We start from the raw sequence: 27939 nt of genomic DNA on the forward strand, positions 1-27939 counted from the left end.
TTCCCTTAGGTGTGTAATTGGCTATTTGGGATGTTCTTTTGATGGACAAATTTTATCACCTCCAGTAGATTATAAAAGCCTTAAGGCAGCACCTTGGTGTGTACATCTTTGATGCAGGAGCTGCTAAATCATTGCTTGCTGAGTAAATAGATGGGTGAATCTGCAAGCCAGGCACAAAGTTGATTTTTTTTAAAGATTTATTTGCCTTTTTTTTTTTTTTTTTTTTTTTTTTTACAGGCAGAGTGGACAGTGAGAGAGATAGACAGAGAGAAAGGTCTTGTCTTCCTTTTGCCGTTGGTTCACCCTCCAACGGCCACCGCGGCCGGCGCATTGTGCTGATCCGAAGCCAGGAGCCAGGTGCTTTTCCTGGTCTCCCATGCGGGTGCAGGGCCCAAGCACTTGGGCCATCCTCCACTGCACTCCCTGGCCACAGCAGAGAGCTGGCCTGGAAGAGGGGCAACCGGGACAGAATCCGGCGCCCCGACCGGGACTAGAACCCTGTGTGCCGGTGCCACAAGGCGGAGGATTAGCCTATTGAGCCACGGCGCCGGCCGTGATTTTTTTTTTTTAAAGGAGAAAAAGTGTCCTCCTCAATAAGATGGCTATGCAGGAAGTGGGTATCATTTGAAACTGCTATGTCCTGATAATTTACAATTTGCTCAGGTATTTGTCTACTGCCTGCAGTATTATCAGGCACTGCGCTGGGTACCAGGGAAACAGAGACACTGCCTTTGCCATGTAGGAACCCACTGTTTAGGTGAGACAGACATGTAAAAAATTAATTACAGTTTAATGACATAGGTATTGTTACAATTTAATGGCATAGTGGAAACGCTATGGAACATGAGGAGCAAATTATTTACTCGGTGGGGAGCCTTAATATAAAACATTAAGGGAGGAAAAAAGAGGTTGGAGCTGTAGGAGTGCAAGGTGTGAGAGGAAGCAAGGCAGCAGTATGTCTGAACGCACCTAGGCATATTTAGAGAAAGATTAACATGGCCAGTATATTTGAGAGTTCTAGGGTTAGAGGGAGTGTAGCAGGACAGATGAGGTTAAGTAGATCGAAAATAGGTTTTTAAAAAACCTCATATGCTATTTAAGGAGTACAGAATTTCTCTTGAAGTATGGGGAAGCCAGTGATAGTTTTCTGCTAGGATACACATGATCACATTTGTCTAGGATGGTGATTCTGTGTGGAGGAAAAATTGGGATGGAAATACAATGAATGAAATGGGAATTTTAAAGACTTTCTCATTGTCCAGGAGTAATCAAGGACAAGAGAATTAGAGATGGAGACCTTTCTGATCGCTGGTGCTGCCCTGAATGCAGTTGGTAGATTGACTAACATAGGAAGCAAAGAAGGCATTCTATAGGTCTTCACAAGATTCTTTTAGCCTTGTGCATCCCCCACACTCCTACAGGGCTAAATATACTACTGTCAGTAATACCTGCATACATCCTTATACATTTATCATTAATTGAACCCTTACTATGTGAGGCCTGTTTTTTTTTTTCTGATAGTAACAATGGTCTAAGTTGGCACATAAGCCAAAATCCCCCCCCCCCAAAAAAAAAAACACATGTTTTTTAATACAATTTTATTGGAACATATTATTTTAAAAAACATTTATTTTATTTGGAAGGCAGAGTTAGGGAAAGCGGGAAGGTGGGTGGGGGGAGGAGAGAGATCTTCTGTCAGCTAATTCATTCCCCTAATGACTACAACCAGGCCGAAGCCAGGAACCAGGGGCTCCATCCAGGTCTCCTACGTGGGTGGCAGGGGCTTGAATACTTGGGTCATCTTCTGCTGTTTTCCCAGGTGCATTAGCAGGAAGCTGGATTGGAAGTGGAGCACTAGGACTTAAACTGGTGCCCATAGGGGATGCAGGTGGTGGCTTAATCTGTGTCACAGTGCTGACTCTTGGGGTGTATTCTTGCTCATTTATGTATTTGTCACTTTACATGGGCAGAGTGACTAGAAATTCTAGCTTGTAGAAAGGAGGGCAGGCGCTTGTGATTAGTTTCTGAGAACTGGCAAATCTATGGAAAAACAATTAATTGGAATGTTTCCAAAACTAAGATCGTCCTTACCAGTTGCTATTTTTCAGCGATTAAGATCCAATAGGAGAATGTATAATTAATCATGGATGGCTACTTTTGTTGTTGAGAATAGTAATATTGAAGTGATACAGGTTACTATATTAACCTTACTGACCCAGGTACAGAATTATCTGGAACCACCTGAAGAACTGAATAACTCTTTGACATTTAACAACAACAAAATACTCAGAGCAATATGATGGTGATGAGACTCAGGTTTAAGGAAATGAGAAAGCTACTGTGGTTAGGCATTTAGGCCAGATCGTTCTGTGAAGAGAATGGTTTGGGGATATTACGGATACACAGCTGGAGTGCAGGATCTCTGTAGGTCATATATCACTGCACTGGGGCCCCATCCCCTTCATACCTCCATTTTAAGCATGTTTTTTGGTGGTTGGTGTGCTGAGTGAATGAGAAGGTGGCAGGTTTTGTGAATGACATCAGGATTTTAGTTCCTGGCTCTTGAACTCATGACTAAGTGGATAGAATGTTGGTTTTCCTTCTTTGTTTTCATTTGTGAGTGTTCAGGATCTGTAGCAGAAAAGCTTTCAGAGGCTAAGTTGGGTGAGGGATCCTAAGTTTTTAAAACTTTTCTTTTCTCAGGTTACCCTACCTACAAAGAAAAAGTAAAGAAAAGGCCTGGAGGTCGCCCAGAAGTGATTTACAACTATGTCCAAAGACCCTTTATCCGAATGTCATGGGAGAAGGAAGAAGGAAAGAGTCGGCATGTAGACTTTCAGTGTGTAAAGAGCAAATCTATCACTAACCTGGCAGCAGCTGCTGCAGACATTCCCCAGGACCAGCTGGTAGTCATGCACCCAACTCCCCAAGTGGATGAGCTGGATATTCTCCCTATGCATCCCCCGTCGGGCAGCAATGACCTCGATCCTGATGCACAGAATCCAATGCTGTGATGCTGATGTTCCATGAAACCATAGCATGCTACTCTTCACAGTGACGCTGTACTCTCCTCATTCTGCACTGCAAGGCCACTCTTCTTCATTGTAAGATGCACATAACGTTTAGCATATTGCAGTGTAGGCTTTTTCAAAGACCAAAGGTAGCTGAATGGTTTTCTTAAGTGAGTACAACTCTAGCATCTTGAGGTTCCAGTTACATAAATGTTTTGTTTACCAGTAGGTTTGTGAAATTGGTTCTTTGTATGGGGACAGTCCTTTTTCACACATCTAGGTCTTTTCAGAAGTGGTCAAAATTGGCAGCTGGGGTACTTTCAGTCTTTTCAGATTGGTATTTGTTATACCCCAGATAAAATGCAGAATATTATATAGTTGCACTTTATAAATGGTGGTCAAATGGAACTGTTCAAGCCATTTTCTAGTTGTGATGCACAATATAACTTAAATAAGTGCTTCTATCAAAGTATTCCTTCAGTAAGATGTGTATAGTTTGCTGCCCACGATGAGCAAAAAATGAGTATTTATCTTGGGCTTATTTGGGTGATTAGGATGAGTCAGTGCCCACGTCTTATCTGTTCACTTTTCTCCAGTGCCATTTCACCCTTTCAGAGTGAGTCACATGCAAGAAGTGAACAGCAGAGGTGGTTTATGATCCAGTTTGCCTTACCCTTAATCTGTTCACAGATATTTATTTACTAATACTTTTGAGAGTTTGGGATAGGAAAATGAAGTGTTTGCTCTTCATTTACTAAATGATTGTAAACTCAAGTTTTTTCATCAATAAAATTCCATTGTTTTAAGGTTTCTGACCAACTTTATAACCTCTGTGGCCAGATTTTTAGTTGCACATTTAGCAGATGTCCTGCCTTGTTGGTGTAAGTATAAGCAGAAAGCAAATAGTAGCTCAAGGAACTCTACCTTGGGATGTGTGTGATGAGGCACTTTTGTACTAGAGCTGAGGCTTCAGCTGTGCTGCTCTCGACCATGTGGTTCATGGAAATTCTATTTGAAATATTCTGCGGCCAGAAGCGGAAACCTTTCAGTGCTTTGGGTCAGGGGTCACTTCATCTTTGAAGCCACACAACCATGTTGTGTAACCTCTGGACTCCAAGGTCTTATGTTAGTGGTACTAAGAAGACTAGAAGCATAATTCAGTCTACTGGCATGCGCTCAGAAGGTGGGTCTCAGAAGAAGCCTGGTTATCAAAACCAACTTTGTCACTCCACTTCCTGGCTCCTCATGCAATCCTTTGTCTGCATGTGCTCAGCCATTGCTGTCCTCTGGCCTCACCAGATGGCTGAACCAGGGGGGCCCGCCTGATCTTGAACTATGAGCCAAAGCAAGCCTCTCAGGTGTTGTTACAGGGATGAAACGCTGACGAATCAGAGAAGCCAGTGTGTTACATCCAACCTTGACTTCTAAACTCAGGGTTCACAATTTCTCAGCAGTAACGTCTTTGGCCTTGCAGAAATTAAATCTGCAAACAATCTGAAAATTAAGTATAGTTGACAATAGAGCTACACTTGTAGCCTGGGAAATGAAGTCCCAGAAGTGTTGTCCAGAAAGGCCCTGCAAGTGACATCAGCACAAATTGTCACCCTTAAACACCCACTGTGGGAACTGACAATCGTCTGTATTCCAGGACTGGATTTTTTTCTTATTATTTGAAATGGAGCAGTATATATAGAACAAGGGAAACATTTATTAAAAATATTTAACTGTCTAATACATTATACTTTAACCCATATTTATAGTAAAGGATTCTTACAAGGAAGAATAAACAGCTTTATGATACAATTAGTATAAGAAATATCCACATGGGGGACTTTTGTAGTGTAAAAACACCATACATCTGAAATGACCATTTGCATATAAAAGCTACCAATGATGCTTCTGTGCACAATGATTAAAAAATTCAACACAAACAGAATCCAAAATATACAATTAATGCAAGCTATCCACAGCTAGCCCAATAATCAATGAGGAGGAAACACTGGAGCAGGCTTAGTTCCACTTTGTCTGTAGTTACACATAGTAAGATTGACTTGTATCAATGGCTCTGAGATGGCTTTTATGAAGTCAGTACATAAAAGCTGTTCTCTCCTTATCCAGTAAGCTTCACAGACTGTAAAACTCCACCAGTAATGCACTTTGATACTGTAGCTGTTGCCAAAGCAACATGTAGTGTTTACAGCGGCCATGGCAAGTCGCTAAAGTCAACAGGGCCACCCAGCCCAGCGTCTGCTTCCAAGAGGCTCATGATGACGGCCATTGCTGCTTCATCGTTACTGGGACTACTCGAGCCTTGGTCGTTGTCTATCATGTCTATGCCTATGTGGGGATTTTCACCTGTGGGAGGAGGCAGACTGGTTAGTGATTCAACAGAAACCAAACATGTTTAGATTTAGGAAGTGCTAGGAACAAACTTAGATCCCCACCAAACTCTACCATTAAAGTCTACTCAGATTTAAATTTCAAATCTTTACCTTGTTCTTAAATTTATCTACAGCTAGTTTCTTTTGTAAAATTCAGTTCTGACAGATGACTTTATGCCAGATTTTCTGCAAGCTCATTACAATAGAAATGAATAATACCACTTACCAAGAATAGAAGAACTATCAGAATATGGATAACCTGGGTTCTCCTGAGCCTGTCCTGGTAATAGGCCACTGGAAGGAATGTCTGGAGTCCCTCCATTTAAAATCTGCAATGAAAAGGGGAAAATATGAAGTTTTATGTTCATTCTCTCACACCACACACTCTTTCAAATAAATCTTTAAAAAGAGTGACAGAGAGAGAAATATCTTCCATCTACTGGCTCACTCCCTAAATGACTGCAACAGCCAAATCTGGGTCACGCCAAAGCCAAGAACTCCATCCAGATCTCCTATGTCAGGGGACAGGAGTCCAAGCAATTGGGCCATCATCTGCTGCCTTCCCAGGTGCATTAGCAGGAAGCTGGACTGGAGGCAGAAGTCAGGACTTGAACTGGGACTCCAATATGGATGCTAGTGTCTGGCATTGCATTCAGCAGCTGCACCTGCTACGTCACACCACCAGCCCCAGAAGTTTTCCACTCTTAAATGGAACTTTCAATCAATATCACGTGCAGTATCACCAAGAAAATGAAGTATATTGGAAAGAGGAAGTTGGGGGAGCTTCAAATGGCTTCAGTGTCCTATTGGATGATTTTAAACAAGGAACTATTAGGAATAGTCACAATAAGATGAAAATCTCTCCCCCCAGATACTCTCTGCATTTGATTCAGGTAAAGTCACAGCTGAATAAATCCCTATAGAATTCAACCACCTGGGATCATGTTCACATATTTCATGAAGTTCAGTGAGCCAGCTGGGCAGTACCTCTGGTAAGGGAATAAAACACCTTGAACATAGCAACAGATGTTACTGAAGAAGAAATAATCAGCTTGGAGTCACAAATGAACAATAAAACACCTAAAGTAAATCTTTGAGCAACAAGTATACTGCAAGTGCCAACATCAGTAATTTCTGCTTTAAGTTCTTAAGATAGGCCACTGAAGAGTATCATTGCTACACCTCAAAGGAATTCTGTCTCAAAATCCCACCCTACCCCACAAGGTTCCTTTCTCTGCCTGAGTCTCACAGAAGCGCATTCTTCGAGAAATATTTGGATAGCGGTAAGGGAACAGTTCAGTGCTGGATTCCATGAGAAGCAGTGATTTCAGGCCTTGCCAGTAGGTGGCATTACAACTTTTCTAGCTCCACAGTTCAACTTTTTGATCTAGGGACCCCTTTACATTCTTAAAATGTATTGAGAACCCCACAGAAGTTTTGTTTATGTAGGTTGTGTATCAATTTTTACCATAGTTGACATTAAAACCAATAGATTTCTGAAACACAATAAGCCCATTCATTACATATTAACATTGGATAATGAACAACATTTTAATAAAGAACTGAGTTTTCCTAAACAATAACAAAACATTAGTGAAAGGACTGTTACAAATTTTACATTTTTACAAGTCTAACTTTAGGGTTAACTAAACTAGATTCTCATATCTTTCTACATTCAGTCTGTATAGAGAGAGAACTTGGCACATGGAAGTTTCTTAAAGATTAGTTGCAATATGGAATCTGAAACCTAATAATGAATTTTCTGTACTTTGTTCAAGGGTTTTGGTGTAGCTTGGCATTTAGGATTTTTTTTTTAATCCTTGGATGATTCTGGAAGATCTTGCATTGGTCATTTAGAGACCACTGAGTTATGCATTCACTGAGTTACATATATCTTTCAGATGTTGACACATTCCATAACTCAGTAGCAACACATCGCCAGTGTTCGTACCACCTATCTCATCAGAAGTATCTTATGAGTTTTGAGAAGCTGTCAAGCTCCAAGTCACAGATAACAGGTTTTCTAAAAATTCCAGTATTTACTTGAAAGCTCATATTTTATCATTGGCAACAAATGTTATCAGCTGTTTTCCTTTAAGGGACAGGTTTACTGCATCCATAAAAAAAGAAAATGCTTGCTAAACACTCTGAATAGCCACAGTTCACCATGGCAGAAATGCTATCCTATAAACAAAGTAGGTAGTTGAGCTCACAACTTAGTTGAGCCACTGTCATACTCTAGTATGCATGACAAGCACTTGCAAGACTTTTAGTGCTTCATTAATGTCATTCTTAAATGAAGCTGGATTTTAAATTATTTTTATTGAGTCAGTGGTGAAGAATACAATGACTATTAGTACAGTTTGGCACCACTGCTCTTATTTTTGCAAATACACCAGTAGTCTTACCCAACATTGCTTCTGCACTGTTGATGTATACAACACAATGCCAAAAAATTTTAATGCTTTGGCATTATTATGAAATTAGCTTTGACCTTGCAAACCCATGAAATGGTCTTGAGGTACACTCTCCATCCCCTTAGTGAATTGACTTTAGTGCCTCTGGATGTCCTAGGACCTGTGGAAGCCAACTTGGCCTCTTTTTTAGCTTGATCTTGACTGAAACAACTCCTGGCTAACTGGTTCATTTCTGGACCTGCCGAATTATACAAAATAAAAAATTCACAAATGCCTCAAAAAATACTTGGGGCTTTATGATACAGAGAACAACTTTTTTATTGTTGGCAGTTGTGAAAAGAATGAGAATTCTGCCTTGAGACCTGGATTGTAGTTTTGAGGCCCTGCTTATTAAATGCTGGGGAACCTGAATTGAAAAAGTTGTGAGAAGAAGTGAGACTGTGCATAAAAGCTCTCAAAGTGATATTTAAGCACACACTGGAACAGTAACCTTTTAAAATCAAAGCTGAGATGCAGAGACAGGCTACCCCAACAAGACGAAGGATCCAACATGGAAAAAGGACCTAGGGTATGTAGCAGAGCTGACAGCACAGCCAACAAGCAGTGGGTAGGATACCAGGCCCACCTTAATCTAGTGCTGTTTTCTGAGTCATTACCAAGGACCAGGTACTTGCACTACACTGTTTCATAATAAACAACTTCTACAAAGATGCTGATGGCCCTAACCAGTATCAGCCCCAGTAGAAAGAAGACTGGGACTTAGAAGTTATACAAGGCCACATAACTAGCAAAGCCAGGCTTCAAACCCATGTCTGTCTGAATTGGATTGTGTTCTTTCAACTTTGTGGGGGGAACCAAATCCTTTTCAATTATAAACACTTGTAGAAGATTCACATAAAATAGAAGTAAAACTGCCCTGGTAAAAGCAGAAGTCTTGCCCTTCCCCCCCAAAACTCATGTCACCTGGTAACACAGTAGCTCCTGGTAACCTGCTCCTCTGAGGAGTCCAGGTTTGAATAACCTGCCTTGGCTTTATATATACTTTGTACCCTAGGAGCCCTCCCAGGTAAATCCTAGTATTCTCCCCTCCCCTGTGCCCTCAATTGTTTGCGGAAATAGGATAAGAAGTCCTAAGGTGCTAGCCCTTGGGCTGCCCTAACTTATATTGACCTGGACACTAGAAATAGATTTATGGCTCTCAATTAACATGCACCTAGGCTTGTAAATTCTCTGACAAAGGTGAAAACAGGTGAGTGGTTTCTAACCTTATTTACAGTGCATACTTCTAGCCTACTCTTCGTGAGGGCTGGTGGCCAATGTTGTCACATCGTGGGGAACCCAGGCAGTAGGCCCCAGGTATTCTGCAGCTGGAAAACATGGCTAGAATTCCAAAGTACAGCTGTGCCACTGCTGTGTTTAGCTCCTCACCAGGCATATTTTCTCCCTTGAAAACTCCGAGAATCAGACGCTTTGCTACGTGAGGCACTCTAATCCTACCCTCATAGGAACTCTAGAATTGCTCCCTCAGCCAGTGGACTGCAGAATTCCTTAGACTGTTTTTCCTGCCTCTCCCCATTCACATGGACTCAGTCCTCTGAGGACGTGAGCAGGCCCAGGCCTCCCCAGCTCCTCTACGATTACTCTGTACCCACCTTTAGAGATGCATTCACTTCCAGGACAAAAGCCACTTGTTTCAGTGACCACGACTAAATCTCTACTCTGCTCCCTACCTGTGAGCGTCGGCTCGAGGCTGCCTGGCCTGAGTCCTGGGCCTTACCTTCTTGCCTCCTGGAGAGGAGGCATCAGGGGGAGGTGTACTTGTGATGTTCAGCGGGCTGGAACCACAGCTGGAAGGCGATGACCCTCTTATCCTGCCGCAGAGAGAAGAGTTAGTGATACTACCTTATTTCGGTGCAGTGTGTGTGTGTTGTTAAGGAGTAAGGGTAAGGGGAGAATGAAGATCTAGATTAGGAGTGGGCAGGTGTTTCGGTAGGGCCAGGTAGTACTATTTGAGGCCCTGTAGGCCCTAAGGTCTCTGTCACTGCTGCTCTGCCTGCATGGGCCCAGCGATGCTTCGGGAAAGCTGTTTACAGACACGGGATGCGTTCTGCAGGCACCTGTAGCAGGCGTTTCACTGACAAAGCCCTTGGGTCGGAGTTTAGATTCAGCTCCTGCATTTAGAGTGAGGAGCAGTTGTATTTCCTCACAGATTCAGATGAATGGAGACCTTAGAAGCTCAGACTTTAATACGATGAGCTGGAACCCACAGCAAATGACCTCTCCTCCCTACGAACAGTAAGTAATACTAGCTAAACCCGAGTGGGAACAGGCCAGGGGGGCACAGCCACACCCACAAAGTAGCAGTGCTGGTGGTCACAGCCGTAGAATTAGCAGTAGGGAAATCGCAGCCTTCTAGGGCAGCTGATGGAAAACGGGCCAGGCCTTCCCCAGCCAGCGTGGCGGCTCGCAGACTCAGCCTGTAAATCCACATGAACTCTCAGGCTGACGTGGGGTCCGCTACGCGACCGTCAGACTCGGCTCCTGCGTGGACTGACGCGGCACTGGGGCCATCTGGGGAGCACTGCACTGCGCACCGGTCTTTTAGCTCTTGGCCTGTACTGCTAGCGGTCTAGATTTTTATGTTTTCCCTGTCCTCGACTATAAACTCCTCAAAACCAGCACAGAATTATATAGCGTGTCCTCTCTGCATACCTGTGTACTACACATTGCTTCCTAAAAACTGCTCCGTTTCTCCTATCTCGACCTACTTACATCTACACAACCACTGCTTCCCAGGTTCCCCAGCATATAACTTCCATCATTCCTTCCTTCAACTTTCAGCTCTTAGATCGTTGATTTCTCTGCTGACAGCATCATCGCTGTCGGGGAGGGCTCATTCCTGGGTTATCAGACACGCGCACCCTCTCCCAGTGCGACTTCCACATGCCTAACACACTCTGGGCCCTTGCTCGGCATCCTGCAATGAATGGGCTCTTAGCATTTTCGTCTGCTCACTATCATTTCTTAGGATTCTTCATCTCCCATCACAGCTCTGTGGCTCTTTCCTGGACAGAATGCACTCGGATGGCCTGTTTCTTGACCCTGAAGGTGCCACTCCCAGCCTACGCAAGAGCATGCCTGCCGTCAGGGCCGGCACCGGGCGCAGCAGTGTAAGCTGCTGCTTGAGAAACAGCATCCCACACTGAAGGGCCGCTCCGGAGTCCCGGCTGCTCAGCTTCTGATCCAGCTCCCTGCTAACGCACCTGGGAAAGCAGCGGAAGATGGCCCATACTTGGGCCACTGCACATACGTGGGAGACCTGAATGGAGTTTCTGGCTCCTGGTTTTCAGCCTAGTGACCTAACATTGAGGTCATTTTGGGAGTGAACCAGCAGGTGGAAGACCTGTCTCTCCCCTCTCACCCCCATCCCCAGCCTGTCCCTCTGTCACTCTGCCTTTCAAATAAATACATCTTAAAAAATTATTTTTAAAAAACCTATGCCAGCCGGCGCCGTGGCTCAATAGGCTAATCCTCCACCTTGCGGCGCCAGCACACCAAGTTCTAGTCCCGGTCGGGGCGCCGGATTCTGTCCCGGTTGCCCCTCTTCCAGGCCAGCCCTCTGCTGTGGCCCGGGAGTGCAGTGGAGGATGGCCCAGGTGCTTGGGCCCTGCACCCCATGGGAGACCAGGAAAAGCACCTGGCTCCTGGCTCCTGCCATCGGATCAGCGCGGTGCGCCGGCTGCAGTGGCGGCCATTGGAGGGTGAACCAACGGCAAAGGAAGACCTTTCTCTCTCTGTCTCTCTCTCTCACTGTCCACTCTGCCTATCAAAAAAAAAAAAAAAAAACCTATGCCTGCCTCTTTTTTTAGAGGGAACACCTCCGCCATTGCAAACCCGGGCTAAGGCCCTGAATGGCTTGCTTCAGCCCACACACTCCCCCCTTTTCCTGTTAATATAAAGATTAAGATCTTGAGATCAAGGGCTCTGAGATTGTTCTCGGATGGCCTCACACAAAACACAGGGCTTGATGTGGCCGTCAGCCCTGTTGTACTGCACACGACCCGTGCGTCTCCTCCTTGAGGTGGGTGCAGAACTGCTGCATACGGGGCAGGAGCCCCGGCCCCCCCGGGAAACAGGCTAGCCTCCGCTTTGGAGGGAATTACTGCAGCGCAGCAAGGCACATGCATCATTTGCCCCCTTTTTCTATGATTACGCTCCATTCAGGCTGCATCTCTAACTATCTGGTTACCACGCTCTCCATTCCCCCACATTCACATGGATTTGTAATAACTGCTTCCGCCTACTGACTGCTTTTAAAGACTTGGATTTAATTATCAGTTTTGGAGCACTCACTGTCAGTGTTCCTGGAACTTGCCTGAGTTCCCCGCACTCCTTGGGAGACAGAGACCAAGAGGACAAAATGAGCTCTCTAAGCAGGACCCCGGGGAGGCAGGCCCAGGACTCAGCTGCAAGGCGGGGGCAGGGCACAGCTTTGGGCTCCGCTCTCACACAGGAAGGAAGTCTGAGAGCTGCCTCTCATGCTGGCTCATCACCTCCGCCACTGACCCTAGGCAGCCTCTCGATCGGAAGCAGCGACCGCCACTCCACCCCTGTAGTCCTGCCACAGTGAGGGACATCCGTCCTCAAGGGAAGCCCCCGAGTCAGACACAAAGCCTCCCCACGAACCCCCTTTTGCTTCTGTCTGTCTCATTTAGCTTCTTTATTTAAGGCAGCTTCACTACTGACACTTTGGACCGACGGGTTCTGGGTTGTGGTCCTGTGTGCCACGGGGCGCTCAGCAAACGGCCCCCCCGTGCTCTACTCCCTGGATAGTGAGCAGCAACCTTCCACCCAGCTGCAACAACCCAGACGTCCCGGACAGTGCAGAACACACCCCTGCCCAAACTGCCCCGCTGGACAACTGCTCCTTTAAGAAAGCAGCTACGAAGTGTTACTTGCCTGTGGATTTCCATGATTTCCTCGGCAATCATTCGACCTATTTTTCCTGCCCCAGCCCGGGTTCCCCCTGGAATCCCGGGAACAGTCGGGTGGGTCCGCTTTGGGCCACCTACAACAAAGGAATCAGAGTGGGAAAGGGGAAAGCTGAGGAAGAAACACCACGACGTGTTACAACCAGTTCACCATCAGGGCTGTGCCGTGAGCCGTGACCGCCACAGCTTGCCAGAAAAAGGCATTCCAACAGAAGGGTCACGCTTCCTCCCGGGACCAGAGGCCCCGGTTAGGGTGGGAGGCAGCTGATTCCCTTGGCGCAGCGCTATACACCAGGATTAGAGAGACGCACGGGTGTCCCTGCCCTCGGGGAGCTCACAGTCTAAGGGGCAGCCAGACGAGATGAAGGATGGCTGCAGCCACGGTGTGATAAGGGTACCAGGCAAGCATGCAGCAGGGCCCGAGGCAGCTTTCTGCAAGAGGTTCACTGGGCCGAATCTTAGAGATGAGCATGAGCGAGCTTGGCAGAGCGATGAGCAGGTGCAGGAAGCATTCCAGGCGCAGCGGCCAACACGTGCATGAGCGCTGAGGCAGGGCCAAACTTGGGACACTAACACAAGGAGTTTAGGAGTGATGATAGGACATGAGACGGCAGACTGGAGTGTCCAGTACCCATCAGATCACGAGGGCGCTGGATGCCACACCAGCAAATTTTAGACTATCCACAAGGGGAAAAGGATTAGCATAGGTCTTAACCCAGAGGATGCACCGAATGAGATCTGGGTTATTAGAAAGCTCACGGCTCGGAGAATGAACTACAGTTATCCATGAGTTAACGAGGAGGATGCCCTCGGAAGAATGCGTTGCTAAGTGATTCCATTGCTGGGCAAACATCACAGAGGAACTCACAGAAACCAAGACAGTACAGCCTACAGCACGCCGAGGCAACGAGGTACAGCTGTTACTGTACTAAACGCCGCAGGCCAGTGCAGCGCAGTAAAGGACGGAGCGGCGGAACACGCGTGAACAGCTCGTGGGCACCGCTGCGCCAGCCTGGGAGTGAAGACATCATGAAGGCCGCAACGTCACTAAGCAACGGGGATTTCCCCCAGGACCTCTGCCACACGTGTGGCTCAACGCTGGCTGGACGTTGTTACCCCGCACACGAGTGTCGCAGAAGGCGGGGAGGGGAGACGAGACTACAGTTAGAAGCAGGCAGCAGATGCGGAGTGCGCGGTGTGACGGCGACGTTTAGAGATGGAAGGGACAGGACTTTGTGTCCAGACAGTATGGGGGAGAGGCAAGAGTCAAGGTTTCTGGCCTCAACAATCGACCCGATGGGAGAATGCAGAGAATCAGTGTGGGATCTTCTGAATGTCCAGTGCCTCTGGGACTCCAGACGGTTCTGTCTGGGAGGCAGCTGGAAAGACGGATCTGGAGCTCAGGAGAGACAGGGGCTACAGATGTGGGTGTGGGAATCACGTTTGCAGAGGTAGGGATAGTAGCCACGCAAGCGGTAATGGCCCCCGGAAGGCCGAGGCCACCGCGGAGAGCGAGAGCTGGGGCCGAGCCCTGGGAGGGAGGAGCCCGCTGGGTGTGGCACACACTCCCCACAGCGACAGTCACCAACCGCACTCCACGTCACAGCCACTGGGCAGCTCGGGAGCAAAGCACAGGAAGAGCAAGGGAGTTGCTCTTTCAAGGGTCTCCGGGGTCCAGGCAGCCTCCGGAAGCGCAACAGAGAGTTCTCAGCTTTCCAGGCTCAGCAGACAGAGACGACAGTGTCCCATGAGCACAGCGCCCCCTAAGGGCGCCCCTGGGGCACAGCGCGTGAGGACAGCGAGCCTGCGCACTGGCGGCCCCAAGCAGCGTCTCCTGGGTGAGCCCCGCCGCCCCGGCAGTACACAGTTACCTTCTCCGGAGGGCAGCACGCTGTCCACGCTGTGCGGGGATGCCGTGAGCTGCGGGAAGGCTGGGTCCCCGCCTTCCAGGACGCTGGCTCTGTGAACATCGCAGCAATAAGCAAACGTGAGTCAGGCCTGCTCAGAGCCGCGCACCTGTCCCCTCAGCCCCGCGTCCTTGTCCACTGTGGACCTGGACAGGCCGGAAAATGAAGTGTCTGTCTCAGCGGCTGACAGGTCGCCCTGCTGTTTGATAACACAACGGACAGCACTGCAGCCGCTGGCCTCACTGCCTGCCTGGGGGACACAGGCCTGCAACGGGCCGACTGCCACGCCGCTGTGGACCCCTCCGCACCTGCCAGCTGTGTGCAGCACAGCCGGCCCCGCCCCCACCCCTGGTTCGGCTCTCAGCACAGATGGGGGTCTGGGCACCGTGGGGACGAGGTGTGAGGCGCAGGTGCCTTCCCGCCGCCGCCTGCTCACCCGGCAGGCGGCAGGCTTTGAGGGAGGATGGAGGCGCGGCTCCGCGCAGGCCTGTGGGAGCCTTTTGTGGGTTGTCAACCCCTCCCTCCACAGCAGCGCAGGAGGATGCCCCGCCGCGGGGCCTGTGGAACCCCAAGGTTGATTGCTCTTTCTGGAAGGCTGTGTTGCTGCTTCCTGGAGCAGTTCCACCCCAGCCGGGGCCTGCAGGGGGTGAGCACCAAAGCTAGTCTGCTCCCAACAACCCCTCTGGAGCGGGTCACAGGTATTAGCAAGGTGGCACTGAGGAGCTGATCCTGGCTGTTGCCTGGATGCCCTTTCCCAGCTAAGGAGCAGGAGACCCTGGGTTAAGGGGAAGACTACTTACAAAACCACCGTGTTGGTGGAGACAATGTATTCTACTTCCTTGGTCCAGGGGTTCATGAAACTGAACCATCGACTTCGTAGTGTGATGAAAGAACCATCTTTGATTTTAAACTTATAGCAGTTGGTTGTAATCTTTTCTCTTGTCTGTAAAACTGAAAAGACAGGAAGGAAACAAAAAACCCTCCATACCGTCTCCTTGGAAACAGTGGAGCGATCAATAGGACACCCAGCCCCAGGCCCTGGCACCATCTCCCTGGACAGCCAAGGGGCCGGCACTCCACGCCGGAGTCTCACTTCATTCGTGAGTCTGGCACAGTTTCCCGGAGCCTGCGAGAGGACGGCTCCAGGGAAGGAGCGACTGCATCTACACACCTGACCGGGGTCTGCTCTCAGCTGAACGCCAGCGTGAGAGGCAGGAGCCACGGGGCGTGCAGGCAGCCAGCACCTGCCGCAGCTATGGAGCTCCGGGCTGGAGCGAGGCCACCTGCCTGCTCAAGCCCCGGTCCCGCGGGCAGCAATCACCCGTGAGTGCCCTGCAGGGGCCAAGCACGAGAGCCGCACGAGGAGACAGGATGTGACTCCTGCCCTCGGGAGTGAGCAGATACGACAGGGCCTGGCGGGGCAGGGCCCCAGGGGACGAGCAGTGTGGCTGCAGCGACACCCCTGCAGGCATGGATGGGGGAAACTGAGGCAGTGGGAGGGCCTGGATTCCAATGCCTGTCAGAGACAGCTGGGCTGAGACGTGCCCAGGCGCCCTCTGTCCCAGGACAAATGAGATCACTACAGAAGATGGAGTGGGGATGAGCAGGAGCAGGGAGACCTGCCAGAAGTCTGTGTCAGGTCTCCAGGCAGGCGCCGGGCCTAAGCCCACGTCCCAGCAGGCATGTGACAGAAGGGGCCCCTGAGGCAAAGGCACTGGGTCTGGTAGAGATGCCGCCAAGGCAGGGGTCGACCCTGGCTTCTCCCTCAGGGCTGCAAACACACCAAACACTAGTTAGAAAGACGGCACAGGCCGGCTTCTTCGGAAAAGACACTCAGATGGGCCTGGACCGTGCGGACCTCACAGGATCTGCACAAACACTCTGAACCAGATGCACCCTCACTGCTGCGCAGTCGCGGGCCGGCAGCTGCCAGGGGCTTGAGCAGTGCCTGGGCGTGGCCTGCCTCCCTCTCAGCCCTGCCTGCCTCCCACGCCAGGGCAGGCTCCTGCCAGGTCACGGGGACCAGGCTGGAAGCAGGGGACACCTCCCACTTCAGGCCTTCTCTCCCACACCGCTTACCTTGCCGGTGACACTCGGCAAGATGCCCTATGTCATCTTGGTGAAAATATTCATAACATGACGTGCCTAGGAGTTCCTGCGGCAAATATGCCAAGATAGCCGTGGCCCTGAAAGGGAAGGGGGACACTTTTAACGATGACAAAGTCACGCGGCCGAGTAGTCACAGCTCTGAGCGGGTGAGCGCACGTCACAGTGGGAGAGGGCTTGCTGTGCGGCTCTTTGGTTTTTGTTTTTTTTCCCCAGGTATCTGCATTTAACCAAGGCTATAAGAGAGGAAAGCAAAAGCAAAGAAGCCTTCCAAAGGGGCTGCTCTCACAAGAGATCAGGTTTAGCAGTTTCTAAAGGGGCAGCCGTGTTAATTAGATAGCATTCACTTGTTCAGTGGCCTTTTCCTTTTTTTTTTTCTTTTTTGAATCAGAATAACCAAACCAGCTGGTGCCCCAGCAGCTGAGGCCACAGAACATTAAGAAGCGGCCTTTTCTAGCATTTCGTGGCTGTCTCTGGTAGCCAGAAAGTTTTGTAGCCTCTGGCTATCTTTAAGGGAGGCAGCAGGGAGCAGGCATTTGGCACATCTGGGCTCCCATCCCAGGCCTGCTGCCGATGAGCTGAGAATCCTGCAGCAGCCCGGTCCCCAGGCCAGGCCTCAGCTCCTCGTCCACTGAATGAGGCGGCTGGACTAGACCAGTGCTGCCCAACAGAGCTGCGTGCTAAAAGTGAGACTGGTGAGCCTGAGGAAGTGGACCCTTCATTCTAATTGATTCAATTAAAACCAACTTGGCCGGCGCCGCGGCTCACTAGGCTAATCCTCCACCTTGCGGCGCCGGCACACTGGGTTCTAGTCCCGGTCGGGGCGCCGGATTCTGTCCCGGTTGCCCCTCTTCCAGGCCAGCTCTCTGCTGTGGCCAGGGAGTGCAGTGGAGGATGGCCCAGGTGCTTGGGCCCTGCACCCCATGGGAGACCAGGAAAAGCACCTGGCTCCTGGCTCCTGCCATCGGATCAGCGCGGTGCGCCGGCCGCAGCGCGCCGGCCGCAGCGCGCCGGCCGCGGCGGGCCATTGGAGGGTGAACCAATGGCAAAGGAAGACCTTTCTCTCTGTCTCTCTCTCTCACTGTCCACTCTGCCTGTCAAAAAATAAAAAAAATAAAAATAAAAAAAATAAAAAAAAAACAAAAAACCAACTGGCCACGTGAGGCTACCATGGCAATGACTCCCGTGTTAGATAACTCGGGTGGAAGTAACTGTTTCCAGATCCTGTACTCCCCGATTCCAGTCACAGTGTGGGTCCACACAGACAGGGAGCGACCAGTCACAGTGTGGGTCCACACAGACAGGGAGCGACCCTTAGCGTTCCCCTTTCGGCCCCACGCGTCTGTCTCTAAACGCTGACGGCGATGCTGTCCTGGGCCTCATTTCCCAGCGGAGGCCCTCACCACGTCCCACCCGGTCTTTCTTCTTGGACAAGCTAACTGCCGACTCAGCCTCCCCTGCTCCTCAGCTCTGGGCTGCAACCCCTCTACCACCCTGGCCTCGAGGGAACGAGACGACCCTTACCTCTGGTCTACGAAAACAAACTTCCCGTCTATGGCGTGCCGAGAAACGTACTCCATGGACTTCACTCTGATTTCCCCGTTCACTGGCTGTGGAACCACGTGAGAGTGCAGCCGTCCGATGGCCACGAGGCAGCTGAGGTTACACCCCTCGTTGTCTGGTTCGTTGTCTTCGTCCAGCCCCATCTTGGTGGGTGGCCAGCTTTTCAAATACCCTGTGCTGTGGATTGTGCAGAAGCTTTTTCGATCTGCTAGAAAATAAAGTCCATGGTTAGTGTCAGGGCTGGCTTTGGGTCATGGAGGCCTAGCCAGCTGATGGCGGGGTGGGATATAGGTAGGGAGTCAAAAAAATCAAAACCAAGGCCCCACTCTCTAGAACTGAGCACCTATGCAAAAAGCAGGAAGAAGGGGCCCGGTGCTGTGGCATGGTAGGTTAACCCCTCGCCTGTGATGCCGACATTCCATAGGGGCTCCAGTTCAAGATCTGGCACTCCACCTCTGATCCGGCTTCCTGCTAATGCACCTGGGAAGGCAGTGGGGCCCCCTGAACCCATGTGGGAGACCCAGAAGAGGCTCTGGGCCCTTGGCTTCAGCATGGCCCAGCCCTGGCCATTTGCAGCCATTTGGGAGTGAACCAGCAGATAGAAAAATCTGTCTCTCTTTCCCTCTCTTTGTCACTCTTTCTTTCAAATAAATAAATAAAAAAAATCTTAAAAAAGAGAGGCAGAAAGAAAAATAAGACAACCATCATTCATCGCCATATGCCTGGTAGAACCAGCTATACCAAAGGCATCATATATGCCAAGGAAGGAATATCTAAGTCTACCTGGGAATAGGAAGGCACTCCAGAAAAGCCAGTGTGGGACAATCCAAAAAGATGAGCAGGGAGCAGACATTCGGCCTGGCAACTAAGACACCTGTATCCAACAGTGGAGCCCCTGGGTCCAGTTCCCAGCTCCTGACTCCAGCTTCCTGCTAATGCAGACCACAGAGGGCAGCAGTGTGGGTCCCTGCCACCCACATGGGAGATTTGGACGAGTTCCTGGCTTCAGGTTCAGCTCCAGCCTGGCCCCAACCATTGTGGGCATGTGAGGAGTGAGCCAGTGGATGAGAGTGCACTCTTTCCCTTTCTCTGCCTCTCAAATAAATAAATAAGGGTGGACAGTGGCTAAGGGACCAGAACGTGTCAAGGCAGAGACTGTCCAGAGACACAGAGGCACATCCTACACAGGGAACAGCAGGCACTGTGTGTGTCTGAGGTGAAGTGGGGGAAGCTCCCAGGGAGAAGAGGCAGGAAGGCAGGTTGGGGCAGACTGTAAGGACGCTGGGCTAACAAGTGAGTTGATCTTTTTTCTAATAGGAAAGGAGAACTTCCAAAGGTATTTAAGTGGAGATACAGAAAAATCAAATCATGGCTCAGATGTTTCAGGAGCAGGGTGATGGGTGAGCGGGAAGAAATCAGAAGTAGAGGGGCCAGCACTGTGGTGTAGCAGGTAAAGCCGCTGCCTGCAGTGCTGGCATCCCACATGGAAACCGGTTCGAGTCCTATCTGCTCCACTTCCAATCTAGCTCTCTGCTATGGCCTGGGAAAGCAGTGGAGGATGGCCCAAGTCCTTGGGCCCCTCAACCCACGTGGGAGACCAGGAAGAAGCTTCTGGATCCTGGCTTCAGATCAGCACAGCTGTGGCCATTGCGGCCAATTGAGGAGTGAACCAGTGGATGGAAGACCTCTCTCTTTCTCTCTCTCTCTCTGCCTTTCCGTCTCTCTGTGTGTAACTGACTTTCAAATAATTAAATAAATCTTAAAAAAAGAAATCAGAAGTAGGAATGCAAGTTCATAATCCAGCGGCGACAACGCAGCAAGAGATGATGAGGACTGAACTACGGCAATGAGGAGAAGGCGGGGAAGGAAGCAGGAGAAATTTCCGATGTAGAACGGCTGGAATTTGGCAGATTACTAGGCAGCAGGAAAAGCAAGAAAATGACTCCAGTCTTTCTGGGTGGTTACCAGTGTCACTCACTAGCTAGGGAAAGACCAGTACATACTAGATAGACGAGAAAACATTTGAATTCAGGACACAGTAGGTGTGGAGCACCTGAAGGCTTCAACAACAAAGCGATCACGGAGTGTTTGCCCTTTGCCAAGCACAAGTCTGCGTTGGACTACAGTGGGAAGCAAATCAAGACACGCCCTTGTGGTGTTTACAGCCTAGTGGCAAGACTGACCTGAAACAAATCACCACACAAGAAACTCAACAGCTGCAACATAAGCAGGTACCAGGGGGAAACCTGCAGGGGGCTGCAGGGAGCCAGGAGGCATCCGGGGTGGGGGGGGGCGACCTAGGTGGGGAGGGGCAACAGACTCCAATCAGAGGTGACAGCATGTCCAGAGGCCTTGCCCACAAAGGTTTCAGCTATCAAGAGAAGTCTGCATGGCTCAGATGTACTGGGTGGTGGTGGGGACAGGGGTTGCATTCTAAACTTTTTCTTCAAGAGAAAAGAAAAATGTTGAAGAGTTTTAAGCGAGTGACTGAAAAAAAGAGATTTGCTTTTTAAAAGACCATTCAGAGGGCGGGTGTTAGGGTGCAGCAGGTAAAGCCAGCACTTGGAACAGTCACGCCCCATACTGAGGTCCTGCCTCCACTTCTGATCCGGCTTCCTGCCTATGCAAACTCAGAGAGGTAGCAGATGACGGCTCAAGTGCTTGGGTTCCTGCCACCCAAGTGGGAGCCTTTGGGGATTTGGGGAGTGAACCAGCAGATGGAAGATGGATCTCTCTCTCTCTCCCCACCCCCTTTCAAATAAATAAACTTAAAAGACTTTGGCTGCTGTGTGGATGGGGAAGCATGCAGAGCCTGTTTCGCCAGAGCTGGGTGGGAGCTGAGGGTGGTCTGGACGTGAGGGACGGTGTGAGCATGGAGGTGCATAAACAGTGCAGCTGGCTTCTGCAGATGGGTGTCCCTGTGGCAGGCCGAGTAGCTGAAGGAGGTGAGGGAAGGGTCCCTCCCAGGCTTCTGGCATGAGAGGCGATGCCATTCACACGGAAGGCGAGGCTCAGTGGCCCCTTCGGCTTGCACACATCATGTTTGGGATGCCCTTGAGATACCCAAGCAGGTAGATGTACTAAGCAGTAACTGATGAACCTGGCGTTCAAAAGAGAAGCTGGGACTGGAAACACTGTCACTGGCAGGTCAATAGCACTTGACGCCGAGGGAGTGGTGACACTGCCTGCAGATCTGCAGGGATGGAGGAAGGAAGCTGCCCCAGCACAGAGAGGAGGAGCCGGCAGAAGGAACCAGCAAGAGCGCCCGGAGCGGCGGGATGGGGGGACAAGAAAGGTGCCCTTTCAGGGCCTCCTGGGAAGGAGAACACTTCCGGGAGGGAGAACAGGGACCTGACCACTGCAGTTAGCAGCATGAAGGGGAGCAGGAGTGACCCGAAGGGCCAGCGGGCGCTCGGGGGCAGTGAGGAGCCACTCAGAGGACGCGTGCCCAGCCACAGCAGCACCGATGGGGAAGGCACAAAGCCTCCCCACAAATCCCTGTCCTCCTGACCACACAGCGGGGATGCCTGGCCCCCTCCCCTGCCCCAGCCGCCCTCAGTGCAGGGGGCGGGGGGCAGCAGGGCCCTGGGTGCAGCCCTGCGGCTCTGGTGGGGAGCGCCCCTGCAGGAAGCAAGCCTCACCTGTCCGGGACTGTGAAGAAGTGTGAGGTGGTTACCTTTTTTCTTTGAGCAGGTCGAGGGGAAGTCCTTGTCTTCCACCTTTACGGAAGGCCTGTTACACTTCATCCTACAGAAGAAAGAACGCCGTGCTCCAGAACATAATCGGGATGGCCCAGGGGTTATATCTGTCTTAACTGGAAGTCCAGCTGCAAATCAACACACAAAACGTGATAAACTGAGCGCAGTGTCGTCCGTCAGGAGGGGCGGTGTGACCTTGAGCCGAGCCTTTCCTTTAATGCCTCAATGTCTTATACGGAGACTGAGAATACCATTGCTCCCCAGTACGGGCCTCAGAAGATGCACCACGCATAGATGTGTTGCCAATCTGGATCATGCATGAATGGATTAGGTGCTCTGGGGGCGTACAGAGAAATACAGCGTGGGATCCACGACCAGGAGCTCCTGACTGAAATGGGGAACCGGAAGTGCACGGAGAGCAGACGGAGAACACACAGGGTGGTGTGTGATTGGCACCAATACATGGCAAGGGCAGCCTGTGCTTCCCAGAGGAGGAAGGAAGACTGGCGCTGGTGGGAAGCATGTGGCTCCGAGTCCCCACCCTGGCCTGGGCCAGAATCCCCTGGGGGGTTATCAACATTCCGATTCCTGGGCCCCATTCGGGATCCATGCTGTCCGATACAGCTTCTAAGCTGAGCGCAGCTCTTGAACCATTCAATGTGGACTTAACCAAACTGAGCCTCTTTAAAGGTGAAATACACACAGGATTTCAAAGAGTTAGTACCAAAAAAAGTAAATGAACTTACTAATTTTTTATAATTATGACATGTTAAAGTAATATTTTAGATTTACTGGGCTAGAAAAAAATTTATTATTCAAATTCACTTTACATCTCTCTCTTTTTTTTTTTTTTTTTAACTTTTTAAAAATGTGGCTGCCAGAACAATGTGAAACTGCACATGTGGCTCATGTTTGAATTCCGCAGTAGTTTCTCTTAGCCTGGGTTGTTCTGGATCACCCCGACTAGCCTGCAGGTGGCGCACGAGTGCACTGGAGAGCTCCCCGGGATTCTGACGCACAGCACACTTCTGGAGGGGAGTACCCCCTGACCACCCTCGGAGCAACCAGGCTGAAGTGGGGCTCCTCCTGCGTGTCCTCCCGGCCAGTCCACCCCCCACACCGCCACTTCGGTGAGCACCCCCCCAACACCGACCCAAGCCTGCCCCACTTGCGGCTCAGAGTCCTCCGCTATCCCCAACGTGCAAAAGATGTTCGTGGTCCAGCTCCCCTGAGCCAACACACACATTCTACTGCAACAGCACCAAGAAGTCCACTCAGCTCAGCACCTCTGTGCCTGTCCACACGCCTCCTCTCCTCTTTTCCTACCCGCAGACCCACCCCAGTTCTCTGGGTGAAGCCTGTGCTCACACCCACACGACGATGGCTCATCCTACTGGCGCTGCCTGATCTATTTCTATGGCTGCACCTGCCACTGTGAAGGTGCTGTCTCCTCACCTCCCTGACCATAGGGTAAGAGCTCCGGGGCAAGGACCAAACACCATTCATCTACTCCTCTTAAGGCCACTGGAAAGACGCCCAGGCCAGACCACAAAGGGCCACAGGCTCAGGGGGCATGTTTTACTTTCAGGAGGCAGAGGGGTGAGAGCCCTCATGAAAAGGATGTGTAAAAGGACGCTCCTCGGTGGTGTTTCCCTCAGGGACTCACGTGGAGAGCGTGGGAGCAGGCTGGGCCAAGGTGACACAGCTCTGTGCTGGGAACTGGCCCGAGTTCTTCTTTTAGTGTACCGGCATATCCAGTCCTCACAACAACCCGACAAATAGGTGCCGCTCTGCAGCTGAGGAAAGTGCGGCGGCGTGGGGAGGCTAAGCAACTCGCTCAAGGTCACACGGCTCGTGGAGGGCGGAGCCAGCACGTGAGCCAGACAATCTGCCTCCAGCGTCCACACTCAGCTACTACGGGAGGCACTGGGAGGGCAGGCAGCCACAGCCTCATCCAGGGAGTGCGTGAACAGTGGCCCCACTGCCGTCAGGAGGAAGCCAGGAGCTAATCTACTGGGCAAACACTCTGGCCAAAGAAACACATTTATATCAGAAATCAGAAATGTTCTTGCTTTTATCTCCTGAGGCTACATGTGTGCAACGCAGGTAAACAGAGCTAATTTATTCAGGGAGAATGAATCAAAGTGGGGAGAGCCCTTGAATCCTCAGGCGTACACAAGTGGGAATTTCTAGAGTCTGAAACAATTGACTGAAATCCAGGAAGATCAAGTGAAAAGAGCTCTTCTTCCTCCCAATACATTTCGACATTGAGGGTTTTTTTTCTCTATATATAAATAAAACAAACCCAGAGAATGTAAGTGATTCCCCTCAGCCACTGATAGCAGCTGTGGGCAGAGGGGCTGAGGCCACACATCGCGTTCCCTGCGCTGGAAGGGCACTGCGGGGCGCCTTCTCCTCTACTCACTTTTCGCGTCTATGAGTCGCTCCCGGGGCGCAGTGTCGGAGGAGGACAGCTGCTCCTTGACTTTGGCGATATCTTTAGGATGCAGGTAGTCAAACAAACTCTGACCAATCAGATCGTTCTGTGGGGACGGAACGTTGGAAATGACAGGTTAGCCGAGTGTGGAACATAAATTATGCAACAAGTGCACAGCCTGTATGTCTGCGCCTTTATTTTGTATTTTTAAGCATAAGAATTTCCAACGTTTCACAAGTGAACCTTTGTCTAGATTAACACAATGAAGGAGGCGTTGAGAGGGTGATTCTGATGAACACCGAGGGGGAAAGTCTCAATTATAGTAACAGCTCACGCATCCCCAAGGCAAGAATCTTTGAGCCATGGATATTCTCTCTCATGTATTTCTGAGGCCCACAAACTCCCCCGTAAGGAGGAATGCAGGGTGTGGATTCACTCCTGCCCTGCCATTAAGCACCTCGGTTCTTAAATTATGTCATCCTATACGCCTCTGCCACCTTAATTTAATAAAGAGATAAAAAAACTTCCTGTATGATTTTTCTGAGGTTAAAAGCATTAAATTTACAATAGTTCTATTTATATAAATGTCACTTTGATTCAGTTTTTCTGCCTACCAAGCTCCTATGCAAAGACTAGTTGTGAATGAATGAATCAATGAATGACTGACTCTGGGGGACACAATACTTGAAAAGCTTCACTCTTGAGGCCTTCATAAATGCCACTCTTACTTGCTCTTATAAACAGCCATAAAAGGCCTAGGTAACTGTAATCCACTTTTAGAGGAGGACGAGTTTCAACAGAGCTGACGTCACTGCAAGAGCAGTGCGGGGAGGCGGGGCTGTTGGCCCAGCAGTTAAGGCAGGCACTGTGGTGCAGCGGGCTGAGCCCGTGCAGGGGTGCTTGCATCCTTTCTTGGTATGTCTACTCTGAGTCCTGGCTACTCTGCTTCCCATCCAGATCCTGCTAACGCATCCTGGCCGGCAGCAGATAGGCCCAAACGATTGGGTTTCTGCCACCCTGTTAGAGACATAAGTGAGAGACCTGTTGGCTTCAGTCTGGCCTAGCCCTGGTTGTTCCAGCCATTTGGGGAGTGAACCAATGTATGGAAGATCAATCTCTCTCTCTCTGCCTTACAAATAAATACATTTTTAAACAAACTATTAAGAGGCACCTTGAGATGCCTACATCCCATCCTGGAGTGCCTGGATTAATGTGGACTTGGAAAGGTAGCAGGTGATGGTCAAGTATGTGGATCCCTGCCACTCATGTGGGAGACCTGCACCGAGTTGCAGCTCCTGGCTTCAGCCTGGCCCAGCCCCAGCTATTGTAGCGATTTAGGGAGTGAACCAACAGATGGAAGATCTCTTTCTCTGCCTTCAGATGAAATGAAAATAAATAACCACAATAGTATGGGGTGGATTCTCAAGTTTCTTACTCTCTGGTATACAATTACCTTCCTATCTTTATCACCCTTTTCCCATAATTGTTGGATGTTTATGTTGCAGCAGTAAGAAAGTAACAAAGTCGGGACTGGCGCTGTGGCTAGTGGGTAAAGCTGCTGCCTGCAGTGCCAACAAACCATTGGGCACCAGTTCCGAGTCTCAGCTGCTCCACTTCCAGTCCAGCTCTCTGCTATGGCCTGGGAAAGCAGCAGAAGATGGCCCAAGTGCCTGGGGCCCTGCATCGTTGAGGGGGACCCGGAAGAAGCTCCTGGCTTGATTTTCCAATGGTGGGAGGGGGAAGACATGGAACATATTCTAAGTTTAAATTAATTTCTCTATTAAGAAGTTAAATCCTTCTGGAGGAAGGATTTCATATGTGATATACACTGTAATATTCTGAGAAATGGCGATATCTCTATCCTGAGGCTGCCCACAACCAATGGCAGCATGGACCATACCTGGCTGTAGTTGAGGATCTTGAAGACAGACTCTGAGACAAAGAGTATCTTCCCTCGGTCACATCCTACGACAAATAAAAATCCATCTGCTGCCTAATCAGGAGAAATGGATAATCGAGTTATCACACTTTAGGAAATATGACTTGTCATCACGCTGACAGCAAATCAAGGACTTGTTTCCCAAAGATCCCAACCACAGGAACATTCATCGACAGTTCCATAAGATACTTAAACACCTGATGGGAAGAGGCTCTCCCCAAGGCAGACAGACATCTGCATGGATATTCACATACATCCATAGAGCACTGAATGACTACAAGGAAAGAGTAACTAAACAAACCATTTCAAAGAAGGCAGCAAGGAATCATGTTTCATTGTTGTAATGAATGACAATGCCATGGAGAACTGCAGAAGCTGAGCCTGGATTCCCTTCTCCAGTATCTCAGCCACCACCTTCCCTGAACATCTCCATCTTGAACACATCAGCCAGTGGGGAGCTGAGTCCGAAGAGCCAGCATGGGGGGACCGGCACTGTGGCACAGCGGATTAAAGCCCTGGCCTACAGCGCTGGCATCCCATTTGGGTACCGGTTTGAGCCCTGGCTGCTCCACTTCCAACCCAGCTCTCTGCTAATGCACCTGGGACAGCAGTGCAGGACCCAAATCTTAAGGCCCCTGCACCCACGTGGGAGACACAGAAGAAGTTCCTGGCTCTTGGCTTTGGATTGGCTCAACTCTGGCCATTGCAGCCATTTGGGGGGTAAACCAGCAGATGGAAGACCTCTCTTTAAAATAAATAAAATAAATCTAAAAAACAAACAAACAAACAAAGCCAGCATGGCGCAGGTGAGGAGCTGAGTGGTCACCCACCTGCACAGCTGTGGGTAGGAGTCACGCACATGTGGACGAGAGCAAAGCTCTCAGGAGCTGCATTCGGTACGTGCCCGCTTCAGTCTCCACCAGACGTGCTCCTGTCTCTCTTGGCACTTCGGATTTTTACCTGTCTTTAAACTGAAGAATCTAAGTGGCAACTTCTACTTTCCTTTTCCCTGTCTTAGAATACAAACATCCCAGTCCTGAATCAAGAGAAAATTTTGAGAGCAGTAGTTCTCAACCCTGTGCGCATTTGAGCCACGTTGGAGCGGGGGATTTTTTAAAACAATACCAGTGACGCAGCCCCTTGTCAGACCGGCGGCACTCAAGTGAAAGCCCAACAGCACTGCAGGGGAGCTGTTGCGGTGCAGTAAGTTCAGGGGTGCTTGGCATAGCAGCGTCCCCTATTGGCACGCAATCTAGCTTCCCAGCAATGCACAGGCTGGGGTGCAACAGTTGATGGCTCAATTACTTATGTCCCTGATCCCCATGTGAGACACCTGGATGGAGTTCCAGGCTCCTGGCCTTGGTCTGGCCTTGCTGTGGGCATCTAAGGAATGAACCAGCAAATGGAACATCCATTAGTTAATTTCTCTCTCTCTGATTCTGCCTTTCAAACAAGTAATTTTATAAAGAAACCAGTCCAAATGTTGGGA

The 27939-nt window shown here is 49.9% G+C and overlaps 2 protein-coding genes across 17 annotated transcripts in view; one reads left to right on the forward strand and one right to left on the reverse strand.

The window, feature by feature from the left end:
• Positions 1-3817, forward strand: part of BTBD10 (BTB domain containing 10) — a 71313-nt gene extending 67496 nt beyond the window's left edge. For all 10 annotated transcript variants that reach the window (XM_089311147.1, XM_089311143.1, XM_002708820.6 and 7 more), the window contains one exon: positions 2704-3817. In XM_089311147.1, coding sequence (XP_089167273.1) covers positions 2704-3014 — 311 coding nt within the window. In that variant the 3' untranslated portion in view covers positions 3015-3817. The remainder of the gene's footprint in view (positions 1-2703) is intronic.
• An 882-nt stretch (positions 3818-4699) lies between these two features.
• The window catches only part of BMAL1 (basic helix-loop-helix ARNT like 1), a 106072-nt gene continuing 82832 nt past the window's right edge, over positions 4700-27939 (reverse strand). For 2 of the 7 annotated variants that reach the window (XM_051851675.3, XM_051851660.3), the window contains 11 exons: positions 26412-26504; positions 24500-24617; positions 22053-22202; positions 18338-18581; positions 16787-16893; positions 15508-15658; positions 14672-14760; positions 12769-12877; positions 9587-9680; positions 5619-5721; positions 4700-5366 (listed from right to left, as the gene is read on the reverse strand). In XM_051851675.3, the coding sequence (XP_051707635.1) occupies positions 5206-5366; positions 5619-5721; positions 9587-9680; positions 12769-12877; positions 14672-14760; positions 15508-15658; positions 16787-16893; positions 18338-18581; positions 22053-22202; positions 24500-24617; positions 26412-26504 (1419 nt within the window). In that variant the 3' untranslated portion in view covers positions 4700-5205. Of the gene's footprint in view, positions 5367-5618; positions 5722-9586; positions 9681-12768; positions 12878-14671; positions 14761-15507; positions 15659-16786; positions 16894-18337; positions 18585-22052; positions 22203-24499; positions 24618-26411; positions 26505-27939 lie in introns of all 7 variants that reach the window. The other 5 variants (XM_051851669.3, XM_051851658.3, XM_089311109.1 and 2 more) reach the window with 4 other exon arrangements.

Source organism: Oryctolagus cuniculus, chromosome 1 (genome assembly GCF_051225735.1).
Source record: "Oryctolagus cuniculus isolate XC-2025 breed Fujian yellow rabbit chromosome 1, ASM5122573v1, whole genome shotgun sequence".
Classification (NCBI taxonomy): Eukaryota; Metazoa; Chordata; class Mammalia; order Lagomorpha; family Leporidae; genus Oryctolagus; species Oryctolagus cuniculus.